The sequence below is a fragment of the Scomber japonicus genome, chromosome 14 (genome assembly GCF_027409825.1).
Source record: "Scomber japonicus isolate fScoJap1 chromosome 14, fScoJap1.pri, whole genome shotgun sequence".
Lineage (NCBI taxonomy): Eukaryota > Metazoa > Chordata > Actinopteri > Scombriformes > Scombridae > Scomber > Scomber japonicus.
This window is the reverse complement of record NC_070591.1, coordinates 19,070,444-19,082,990: the sequence shown is the minus strand read 5'-3', so window position 1 is coordinate 19,082,990 and position 12,547 is coordinate 19,070,444. Positions and strand designations below refer to the sequence as shown.

Below are 12,547 nucleotides of genomic sequence, written 5' to 3'. Positions count from 1 at the left end.
TGAGGGCAGTAGGTTGCACTCCTAATGTTTCATATAACCTCTATAGTAGCCTTCGTTGTCAGTGCTTTATTGAGGGATCTCTTAATTTTCAGTATGAACAGGAGGAGTGATTACAGCAAGAGAACTTGTCATTTGGGCAACTTTGTGTTTTAGGTTAGACTCAAAAGATTGTGGATAATCATTTAATACGTTTTGGGTTGACAATGAAAAATCTACAGCCTGTGGTAATGTGTGTGTGTGTGTGTGTGTGTGTGTGATAAATTTTGGTCACCTATTAATAAATTCTCCTTCTCAAGTTAGTTACACTTTTTCCAGTCAGTTAGTCACAAAAACAATAAATTGACCATATAGTTATGAAAGTAATTAAATAATACTAAATCATTAAAAAATCAAACATAATATTCTCTGACTGAACAAAAGGTGTATGCTGAAGACAGTTTATTGTGCCCATTAATACTTAAATCATTTTTACCCTTACTTTATGAATAACAGTGAAACTAAACAGAAATAAATGATTATAACGAAATGCAACATCATATAACAGAGACAGATAAAACATATTAATTGTCAGAAATTTCTCATTGTTGGTCATTTAAATACCTACCTATCATACATCTATTTTTCACGTTTGTCCTTACTCTTTTTTTCTTATAATTGCCCCCTGAATGGATACGCTCCCTCTCTGAAAACAACTTTATTACTCGGTTATGAAATGTTCTGTCTTGTGCTCTAAATGTGATTAGTACAACTTTCTAATAGTTCATACAGTCTGCGGCTGTAAATCTTAATTCGCAACTAGATGGATTTTGGAGCTGGTGCCCTGCAAACTAAGCAGTCTGCTGTCCATTGGAGCGGCTCGAGTAACAAACTTTAAGGGGCCAACACTGCTTTAATTGGTCATTTGATTACTGCAATTTTGTAACAGAATTTGCACCATTAAAGTACACCATATCAACTCAAACAGGTCATGCATCATTGAGTAATACTGCAGGCCAAAGGATGAGGTATCTTCTGGCTTTTTACAGCGTCTCCGGTCCAGTTTACCGTGTCTGTGGCATTCATGTGGTGTCGGAATAATCGGAAAAATGAGATCCCGACCGGGAAAATTCACGTAAACGTCCCCTTAATTCAGAACAACTCGGAAAATTGGCGAACATTTTGGTATTGGACTTGCTGAAAGTTCACGTAATGTACGTTGAAACATGGCAGACGAAAGTGAATGTTTGGCTGATGTCTAACGTTTTATAAATGTATGTATTGCATATCATTTTTTTTGTTCACATGAAATTTCTATTCGGTTACAAATGGTTAGTTGCTGTCCATGTAGAGTGACCTAGATTAGTTAGAGAAGTTATTAGCAATAACCTTGGTAACAAGTCAGGTAAAGCAATATTTTAGTGGTTACAGGGAATGTACCGGTGCAGCAATAAATCAGACAAAATCATAGGACAAAATACAACCTAGCATCTACATTGTTTCCACATTACGGTTTAAAGGGCCAGTGTGTAGAATTTAGTGGTATCTAGTGCTGAAGGTTGTAACCAACGGATAATCCCTCCCTTAAACCTTATATTTGCAATCCCTCCCTTAAGCCTTATATTTGCAGACCCAGTCTGCCTCTGGTATTTGTTGCCTTTGTTGGTTAGGTTTGTTTGGTTTAGGCATCTGATTCTGAAGTAAGATGGTTAGAGTAAAAGTGTCACAGTCAAAGCTAATCAGAGGCAGAGTAGGAATGGGTATTAGCCATCAAGTGAAGCCAAAACATCTCAATCGCCCCCTGGTGGCTACAGTACAGGTCATAAAACCCACCCCCTCTATGTTAGAGGACGGGACATCAGCCAAACTAAAGAATTAAAGTGCACGTTAAATGAATTTCTCCAAAAGATGAATCATGTAAAAACAGGATGTGACAACAGCCGCTTTCCATAAGACGTCACACAAGCAAGATGACAGCTCCCGGTGTAGGTACCAGATCAGATCAGGGTCCTAGTTGTGTACTCTGCAGAGTAGTGATGACGTACCTGGTGGTGGAACTCGTAGAAATGTAGTGCACTTACTGTTTACTCTATATACATAGTGAACTTACACACAAAAAGATGTAAAGTTTTACATTTGCATTTTATTAGATGTGGACCTCTTTCTTCACACAAACAATCACACAATCAAAATGCAGTGCACACACACGGCATCTGCACATTTTCCGACACACAATCATGTACCTGGCAGGCCAAGCCGATTTGGTACCTACACCAGAAAGGAGATATTTTTCGCTTCACTTTTGCATAATAATAATATACAATCAATGGTCTTCACAGAATGCAGGTGAGAAAAAAACTTCCCCTTCCAAGTATGTAGGAGAACCTACTGTGGCCACAAAACCAATGTAAGGTGATCTCTAGAGCCAGTGTTTAGTTTCGTTGTGTTCCATTTACCTTGGAAGTTGGAAGTCTGAGATGGGAATGAAGTTACAGCTGACTTTGTGTTGTTTCAGTTTAGAATCCAGAAAACCAGTTCTGGCCAGGTTAGCCACTGATGGCAATACCAGTTGCATTTTGCTGTATTTTGCGCATGCAAACAGCGTAATAACTAGCTAGAAGTTGGACAGTGCTGTGTGTACGACTTCTATAATGAGACACAAATAAGACAAAACTGCTAATAATCAGGATATTACTACAACGTTCACACTGTTAATGCATGGGGCTACCATCTTGGATTTTGACTTCGGGGTTGGTGGGGTACTCCGAGTCAGAGATCCGATTTTAGGGGGTATTCCACTTGAAATTTCCGACCAGGAACTCGGAAATTCCAATTTCTGAGAACAACGAAACACACCATATGTCTGTTCCAGGCTACTGTAGAAACATGGCGGTGCACCCTGGCTAGTGTCGTGGAAGACGACCCGCTCACTACATAGATATAAAAGAGTCATTTTAAGATAAGACTATTCTTATTTTCATTGTGTTATTCACAGATTAAAACATACTAATGAATATTATACTCCATTTCTGCCAAGTCAGTTTGCTTCATGCTAATAAATTATACACACTGCACCTTTAAAAACTAGCCTAATGAAGACACCCGAAATCGGAAGAATTACTTCATAATTCGGGAATTGGGATCATCCGAGGAGCACGTGAATGCAGCAGCAGCGTCTTCCTCTCGGCTCCTCCCCGTGCATGTATCATCTGTGACGGGTCACGTTACCGGAGGGGGGCAGTCGGTGTGGAAGCACTGAGCTCCCTCCTGACGAGTTTTAATCTGCCTGCACTTACCGTTAAATATTAGTCAAAGAGTTGACGGGAAGGCGAAACCAGGCCAACAAAAACCGGCGCAGAGCAGGCGGACGGACAGCCTGCCGGGATCTAACCAAAGGAGCTGGATCTGATCTGGACGCGAAGCCGTACGGCGTTAGAGGTGCACCGGAGTCTGCCGACGGACGACATGGCAAATAAATAGTTGGTAACGTTGCTTTATTATCCAGCAGAAGGGATCTAATGTGCGTTAAGGGGCTGCTACAGCGCGTTATCGGCAGCGACGGTCATTTTATTCGCGTTAAAATAAAATGTCAGTGTAGCAGTGTGACATATTATTTGACACAGTCCCGTTTCCACAGTAGCAAGTTGTCACTTGCTTTCAAACGCCACAGCTGAGAATTTCTAAGCGACAATGTGGTCATTGTAAGTAATGATAATTGTATTATCATGAGTCGGTTTCCGAAGTTCCACTGTGTTTGCAAAATGTTTGACACTTTGTTGAATATTTTGGATACATGAATAGTTATATTTTTACCTGTTTCTTACCAGACAGTCGTCGCCTGTTAAAGCTACATTTGGTCATTGTTGTGTTAATGTAATACACTCTTAATAAGCCTGGGAATTTCTCCACCTGTCGTTTGCTCACATCTTTCTGTTTCATTTTGGACCATATATTAAAAAAAAGATAGGGATAGGCGTGATTTTCATCAGTTTTTGTTAACTGCAGGAAGCACTATAATAAACTAATTCTCTGATTTGCTCCTTTTAGTCACACTACATCATTTTCCAGCTGAAGTTATGGATACAAGTTGGAAAAACTGCTTCGAAGAGGAGCTCCTGTGTCCCATCTGCCTGAATGTCTTTGAAGAACCCATCCAGCTGCCATGCAAGCACAACTTCTGCAAGGGTTGCATCTCTGAGGCCTGGGCCAAAGACAGCGCTGCGGTCCGCTGTCCTGAGTGCAACCATGACTATGACCAGAAACCCACGCTGGAGAAGAACTTTAAGCTCGCCAACATAGTGAAGCGATTTAATGCGCTGAACACTGACAAAGCCCCTGCTGTGCTGCACTGTGTCCTCTGCAGACGGGGCCCCCCGCTGCCTGTGCGTAAGGTCTGTCTGCGCTGTAAGGAGCCCTGCTGCCAAACACATATCCAGACGCACCTACAGCAGCCGTGCCCAGCCCCGGGACACCTGTTAGTTGATGCTGAGGAGCTGAGCGCTTGGACCTGTCCCAGTCATGAGGAGTACAGGCTGTTCCACTGTGAGGAAGAGCAGGTGGCTCTGTGTCCGTTCTGCTGCATCTCTCACTGCACTAACCAAAGACACACAGTCTGCGATGTGGATACACAACGCATACAAATGCAGGTAGATAAATCACACATGCCCTCCTTCTCACTAAATCATCTCGGATTATCAATTAAATGCACTTTCCTCCATTGATTCCTCTTTCTTGCTGCTCACTAGTCTGTAAAGGTTTCCCCCCTCTGCCTCCTTCTTTTATCTTCTCTGATGTGAAAGGACTGGACAGGTGAAAGCCAACCCTGAGGGTAGATGACACACACACATAACACATGCACTCATATGTCAGGCATTGCTTTTAACCTTGACAACACCACCCACTCCCCATCGCCACGCCTACACATTAGCCACCCCGTGCCCTCGGCTAAGGGCTGTGATGCAATCTGCATCCACCGGAAACGATAGCCCGGGAGGGGGGGCAGATCTTCATCCATTTAGTTTATGTTAGCTGCTCTGATGAGTTGGGTTAACCGTTTAAGGATTTGTTTAATGAGGAAATGCACACTGGGAAGGCTTTAGAGGCTGGTGAATGAACTGATGTACTGTGGCTAAGACGGAAATGTGGTGATTTTTGAAAAAGGGTTCTATTCAACCACTCTTTGTGAAGTGGAGCGTGATTCTATTGAAATTTTGGCGGAGGCAAAAGTAGAAAAGAAGACAGGAAAAGAATCAAAAATAAAGAGAGACAACTGTATGCGTGTTAATCTAACTGGCGGCATGTGAATAATGATCTGTCTTGGCAGGGTTGACCTCAGGATGCATGGAGGAATGCGTCTCGTAGACAGCCAGCGTGTCATGGCTGTGGCCGCTCCTGTATTCTCCTCACTTCTATATTTTATTTCAGTTTGTTCTCTTTTCACAAGTCTATTGTAAGTGGCAAGCTGTAAAATGCAACCAGCCACACCGCCTTGTACACATTTCCTCCCCGTTCCTCCCTATCTGTGCAGGCGCGGGAGCGAGAATCAGATTAGTTTTCGCATATGCTGTGCTGTGGTGGCGTTGTGGATACGGTTCGGTGACTGTATTATTCCAGTTGGGAAACTTACAGACTGGTATAGATCACAAAGTTCTAAATCGGATGAAGTTTTTCAGTGAAAACTGTTGCTTTGCTTTAGAGCTATTATTGGGACAAAAGATGTCTGTTCAGCCCTTTCCACAGCTGCTCTCCACACACACACACACACACACACACACACACACACACACACACACACACACATGCACACACCCACCCAACTTTCTGTTCTTTCACAACTGTATGGAGTTATCCAGGAGTCAGAGTTCCTGCTTCTTCTCAGATTAACAATGAGAAGAGCCAGAGTGCGCTCTAATTCTGATACATGTGGTAGTAGCTCAAAAGTTAGGCTCTTTGCTCACTGGGTCATTTGTTAAAGTAATTTGAGGCCAGAATGGCTTCTCATAATTTCTTCCTGCAAAGTCCTCCTTGACAAAGCTGTGGTCTATTTTAGTAAAAGGGTTTTAGATTCCCCTGGCAGCTCTCTTGTTGCTTTTGGGATAAACAACGAGGGAAAAACCAATGTAGCTATGTTCATATCTTTGGTTATCTTTGGCTCTATGGCTCTCAGAGGAGACTTTTACAGTAACCTTTTGCGGGTGTGCTTGTAATTTCAATAGGAGAAAGGAAGAGTAATATAATAGTAATGTCGTCCCTGGGACAGGCGGAGGAGGAGCCCTCCCACACAACCTCACCTTGGTTTTCTCAGGCACCTCAGCAGGAAACCATCTCTCGTGGAAGATCTGCCTTTTGCAGTTTCTTGTATCTGAGCTGGAGTGAATCAGTTCCCCAGAATGCTGAGGGCAGCCCATTGATATCAGACTTGGGGAATAGTTGTCAGTTGATTGTGAAAGAAGCTCTCTGTTCATTGAGCCTGAGGCTCCTCATTTAAACATGAGCTTCCTGGCAACCCGTGGGTGTCTGGATGCCTAAATAGGACAGTGGGGAAAGTGATCATTGGTGGGTTTAATCTTGATAAAGGTAGGCTTTCACGCTGCCACAGAGAGATCAGCAACCAGACAGTTCCCTCCTGTCCCCTTGTGCTATTTCAAGCACATAATAAGACAAAAAGGGAATTGGAGGAAACATGGCAAAATGAGGAAGACACGGTTGTTGAGCAGAAGCATTTAGGCACAGGAAAGCTGTTGCTGTCATGTGAAGCCAGCTCATAAAGCAGTTCATGCAACGCTTACGACAGCAATAACCCAGCAAAAGGTTTTTCACTGTTTTTGGTAATACAGCAATCACACAGAAGGTACGTGGCACCACTGAACTTTTTATGTCAGTGTATCATACAATGGTTATAAATACTAAAGTACAGTCTTGCCAAACACTGCCTAATAACTTTTAAGTACCATGTGTGTTTGTAGTGCAGAGTCAGTCGTTATGGGAACTATCAGATTGTTTGAAGAGGAGTGTTTAGCTGAAACTGCCTCTTGTACAAGCATGGTGTAGATTGGGGATGTAGTACCGGTGTGGGATGTGTTATTATTAGTGTGTGACACAGGATTAAGGGCCACATTGCTGATTTTCAACATGAATGCTGCCAGCCTCCTGTGAATGGAAACCTGACAAATTTCCATTGCTCCCCTGCATTCAGAACCAGCCCGTTTACTGTAAGCACTTTTAGTTTTTCTGCCCTAATAACATACAAATAACGTCAGTTGCATAAAAGAAGGGTGTCCTCTTGTGTCTTGACAGCCTGTAAAACATGATGAATGCTTGTCCCACCCTATGAAAACATTGGCAAAGCCTTAATGCTTCATGTATTTTTCAGTTTACAGTCTTCGTCTCCTCCTCTTTCATTAGTGATTTGCTGCATCAACTCCACCAACATACCAACCTCACTCCTGTGTCGGTGGCATGCATGCGTGTCCTCGTCAGTCATGTTTAAGCAGAACTGGATATGCCATGATGAAACGGTCAGCCATTCATCAAATACAACTTGTTCACCTAGCACAGCTCTATTAATACATTCACAATCCTCATGTGCGTGCAAAGGCCCAACACGTGATGCAATGTAAACAATAGTGTCACCCATCGCCGCAGTTTAAAACATAGGATTGAAATCTGCTATTAATCCATCACCCCACATGACTGACACGTCTTTTAAAACAAAAACTAGCACCAGAAAATGGAGCTATTTATATTGTTTCTGATGCTGTTTAATTGTTGTTTACACCAGTCAAAGAGTGAGAAAACAGTCTAACACAAAAAAGCACATTTCTTATAGAGCTGGGCGATATGGACAAAATCAAGTATCACAATATTTTTGACCGAAAACCTCGATATCGATATTGCAACAATAATGTAGAGATGATTTTTGATGCTTTCACAGAATATTTACACTATGAAATGTTTGGTAAATAATCATTGGTAATGTGGATATAATGACAAAGTGGGTCAAAGGTAAACAATAACACAAGCTAGAGCTAGAACAGTCCGTTAAGTTCATAAAATTACATCATATTACAATAATGCAGCATTTAAAACCAGGAAAAGACAACTCTGATGACATATCACGATATTGCGATATCCAAAATCTAAGACTATATCTTGTCTTATATCACGATATCGATATAATATCAATATATATTGCCCAGCCCTAATTTCTCATCATTAACACAAACTGTAAAATTATGTGTGTGAATTCAACTCAACTTTATATTATCCAAAAGATGAGCCTGCTGAGAGAAAGCAAATGGGAAAGTATCCGAGTTTAATTTCTGTCCGTGAAGAACAGCGAAGGCTATGCATGTGCGACCACCTTTAAGTTATTCATCCACTTCCACCTAACCCACTCTGTCACTCTCAGCAGTCTTAGTTTTTTAACAGATGAAAACCTCACTGTATGCTTAAAGCTCAGCGTCAAACAGTTTGAAACAACAGTTTGAATGAATTCAAATCCAAATGAACAGCATTTCAAGGTTATCCAACATCCGCACTGTGAACGTGACAATATGACATAACGTTGGGAGGAATTTGATTTGAACATTGTAACATTAAACTCTGTGCTGCTACAAAATTGAAGGTTGATTGATGGGTGGATGTCATCAGATCTCTTTTGTATTTGTTGGTACTTTAAATGATCTAGTGTTGATGTATCATTTTGTTGCTGAAACTAAATGCAGTGTTGGAAGTGTTCACTCTATAGTGTAGCAGCCAGCCAGTTGTTGTCCATGAGTGTTGTAAGCAGCTGAAGAGGCCTGTTGCTGTGATACCACAATGTAGCTACACTGAAACTTGCTCACTGGAGACCGCAGGAATGTCCCCATTCTCCCTATCGCTCTTTTTTAGCTTCAAACTTTCTCTCTGTTGGTTTCACTCACTCTCTTTTCTTTTTTTTGTGTGTGTCTTTCTCACTTTCATTCGGTCCGTTCTTGGCATGTGTAAGCAGAGCCCCACAGCACTTTGCCATCCCTCCCGTTTCCCTTTCTCCCTTGCACACTCATGCGGAGGGAGAGAGCCGACCCCGGCGTTATACACACAGACGTGACAATCTGTCACTGACACAGAGGCCAATGCAAACAATGAGAGCAATGCATGTGGCAAAATGAGAAAGCAGAGAGGGGTACTGTGTTAGACTCCCCCGCTTTTTCTCCCTCACACACGCATTAGCTTCCATATATAAATACATACACAAGGCTTTGTTGCCATGACAGCAGGGTTTCTCTTATTTGGGCATGTTTTGGGTTTTTTTGCAATGTAGAAACATTTCATTAAAAAGTATACCTCCCCTGTTCCTGCTTATCTGTCAGCCTCTGACTGTAGATTGATTTCCATCTCCTGCAGTAAATGAAGTAGGATTATGTTTACTGGGTCTGTGACTGACCGTTGGCTCTCTTTACACTGCAATTCTGCCCACAGAGGAAGTTGGCTGGTCCCAACAATGGACAATAGACTGAAGGAATAAGAGATGGATTTGTGCAATTGTGCTTGCCTTTGTTGGTGCTCTCCTAATGGATAAATGCATGCGGTTGTCGCTGGCAGCCATTGCTTCCTCCATCTAATCAGGATTGTGGAGGAGGTTGCCGTAGTGACTCATGAATACCAGCCAAGTTTGCTGAGGTCGCGGCAACTTTTAGTCATGTTTTTTCCCCCCTTTTTTCAGTCTTTCCTGTTGTCTTATGCATCTCTTGTATGTCATGTCTCCACAGGCCATGCTAATGAGGCAGCAAGGCAGACTGGACGACCGTGTTCAGAACATTGACGAGCAGCTTACTAAGCTGGAATCAGACAAGACACTGATGAAGGTACAGTATGTCAACATCATCAGTACAGGTCCATGAGGTTTTTTTGTCCCCATGTGGGTTTGTGCTATGATTTTTTCTTACAATGAGAGTGGGAAAAATTAAGAAGAAGAAGGATTTAAAAAGGAAAATTAGTCTAGCTTTAAATGGCTAATGCACTGGATTGGAAAATGCATTTTCTTATATTAGTTCCTAACAAAAAAGCCTGAATTCCACAAAACTTCAGTATGAGATTAACTATATTTTAATATTCAGCAACTGAACACATCAGCAGAATTAAAGATCAGTTGAGTTAAATATTAATAGATTGTAAAATAATAAATCACTGTATAATGCATAATGCAACTAAATAGCATCTTTCAGTATACCCTCTGCATTCACATTAGCTGTTTGTAATGAATGCTTTCTGTTACGCACTCTCCAAGCTCTAACTGTGATAAACTCAAGTGATGTCACTTCAGTAACTTTTCGTAGACTTGACCAAAGCTCCTCCAAAGACAAACAAGACAAGTTAATGCCTTCATGTCAACCTGTCTTCTCTTTAACAGGATGCGGTGTCTGACCTAAAGGAGCGTGTGAGAGACCAGTATCAGAGGATGCATGCGCTGCTAGAAGCAAACCAGTCTGAAACCATGCAGATGCTGGAGAGCACTTATACGACGTACACACGGAAAATCTCCCAGCAGGTCGTACAGCTCAATGAGAGGCGGCAGGAAGCAGAAAAACTTCTGAGCTCAGTACAAACGTTCTTCCAAAGAGCAGACAGCTTTAACTTCATGAAGGTATAAAAATCTGTGCTTACTCTCTCTTCATATGTCCAGATAACTGAAAACATACACATACACCAACTGAAAATGTTTTTTTACAGCATTTTCATCCTTTGAATCACTTATGTGTCTTATTTTATTTTTTCAGAACACAAAACCTTACCAGCTGCTCCTGGACAGGTTAGCATTTCTGTTTACATCAGTTGACAAGCAAAGTGCGTTTCCAGTCTTTATTACCTTTGTGTTATATGTGTGATTTGATACTATGTGTGTTTTTTCAGGTCAAATTTACACCTGAATAGCGTCATTCCTCCACTAAGGGTGGGTCAGCTCAACTCTCATCATTTGTTCTCCGAACTCTCAACAAGAGAGAAAAACCTGCGCAAAATGCTGGAAGGTAAATTTCAATAAGTAACTAAAGAGTCAGGGAATATTAATTGACACCATTGTTATTTAACACCATTTTCTATATTGTGTTGTAAGAAATAACAAATTATCTTTTTCTGCTCCACCACTACTTTCCATTTTCAGAACCATTCAGTGAGGTGCCCATTCTTGACATTGTCCAGTCGCAGAGCAGTCCTGCTGGCTCCTATATGGGGACTAGTTCAGGACCACAGAAGAGGAAATACGGTATGGCTTTCCTGGAGAGTAACACTGAAACCTCTGTCTCCCAGGATCCTGCTACGTTGCTCTACAGCAGCAAAAAACCCTTCCTGGCTGACCAGAGCCATCATGCTTCATCCATGTACTCATCTGAAGGTCTCACCCACAATCCTCACAGCGGCCCCGGCCACAGTCGGCTCCTTGACAGTTCAGCCCATCACATGGTGGGTCTAGGGTCCAGCTCTAGCCACCACTCAGGGACCATATTCACTCCCCCCCATTTCCCCAGCGGCGGTGCTTCGCAACAAGCCATGTACGAAGGGAGGAAAGTACTGATGTGCACTCTGAATAACTGCTGCTGCTCCCGGGCCCCTGCTGCCCGAGCCCGGCCACCGTACACGGCACCAGACTCCTTCCCCTCCATGACTTCTCAGGAGTTTACCCCACATGCCCCTCTACCTGCAAGCCAGCCACTGCAGCATTTTCCCATGAGGGGCCTGATGGAAGCTGCGCAGACAGCCAGGCACCCTGACTACTATGGGCTGTACAGCCAGCCTTCAACCAAGCATTACGGGACCAAGTAACAAATCAGAATCAACATCCACCATTGTTCCATTTTATTGAATCACAATTGGCATCGGAATACCAATTTTTGCTCTTTGTTCCAGAGATGTCAGATGTTAATTTGCCTTCATCATGTTATTTTGACCCCGTTTACTTTCTGAATCCCAGTGACAGTAGTATTTTCCTTTTGAATTCAACTGGAAGTGCTAATGTGAACAATATAGTCTTAAATCCATTCAAGCAGTTGAACTAGATCTTAAAGAAAAGACATTGTTCATCAGGAGCCCTGACATGGGACTCCAGAGACTTCAGTGCCTAAAAAGACATTAACATGCTCTTATTGTACTCGCAAGTTCCTAGCTCTTGATTATTTCCTGTTTGCGGCTGAAAGCATGAAGGGAGTCTCTCCGCGCACTCCAAAGTCCACGTGGCTTTAGAAAAACACTGGACTACGAATGCTTGTCAGGTTTTTCATACATTTTTATACAAGATTATGAATGAACCAAAATCAGAGGAAATACTGAATAAACAAGCATATTAAATTACATTTTTGTTTTTGTATTTTAAGCCTTGGTTTTTATAGATTGTGAGTGTAATCTTGTGGGCATCTTTTTCCATGGTAACAAGTGACATATTTGTTATTTTAGCAACGTTTGATTGTAGTTTGAGGTTTGGATTGAGGAGCATATTATACGAATTATTTGGGTTAGGAGGTTTTACAGTTTGACTCACTGGGCTACATTTGAAATGTCAACGCTGCATGTGAAAAAGAAAAGCCATTATTGTGGT

The 12,547-nt window shown here is 42.1% G+C and overlaps 1 protein-coding gene across 2 annotated transcripts; it reads left to right on the top strand.

Moving 5' to 3' along the window:
* Positions 1–3,231: 3,231 nt before the first annotated feature.
* Positions 3,232–12,303, top strand: LOC128373082 (E3 ubiquitin-protein ligase TRIM8-like). Of its 2 annotated transcripts, none has more exons than XM_053333312.1 (7): positions 3,232–3,455; positions 4,024–4,622; positions 9,729–9,824; positions 10,370–10,603; positions 10,737–10,768; positions 10,870–10,985; positions 11,120–12,303. In XM_053333312.1, the coding sequence occupies exons 2-7, from the start codon at positions 4,053–4,055 to the stop codon at positions 11,776–11,778; spliced, it is 1,707 nt and encodes a 568-aa protein (XP_053189287.1). In that variant the 5' UTR covers positions 3,232–3,455; positions 4,024–4,052; the 3' UTR covers positions 11,779–12,303. The 2 variants fall into 2 exon arrangements, with proteins under 2 accessions (XP_053189287.1, XP_053189286.1); XM_053333311.1 differs by having other exon boundaries at positions 3,232–3,459.
* The last annotated feature ends 244 nt before the right edge of the window (positions 12,304–12,547 follow it).

What these genes read in the sequence shown, in the direction of transcription:
- LOC128373082 (XM_053333312.1), top strand. Translation starts at nt 4,053, where the DNA reads ATGGATACAAGTTGGAAAAACTGCTTCGAAGAGGAGCTCCTGTGTCCC. An exon ending in CAGACAAGACACTGATGAAG is followed by an intron (nt 9,825 to 10,369) that starts GTACAGTATGTC and finishes TCTCTTTAACAG; the next exon opens with GATGCGGTGTCTGACCTAAA. An exon ending in ACAGCTTTAACTTCATGAAG is followed by an intron (nt 10,604 to 10,736) that starts GTATAAAAATCT and finishes TTATTTTTTCAG; the next exon opens with AACACAAAACCTTACCAGCT.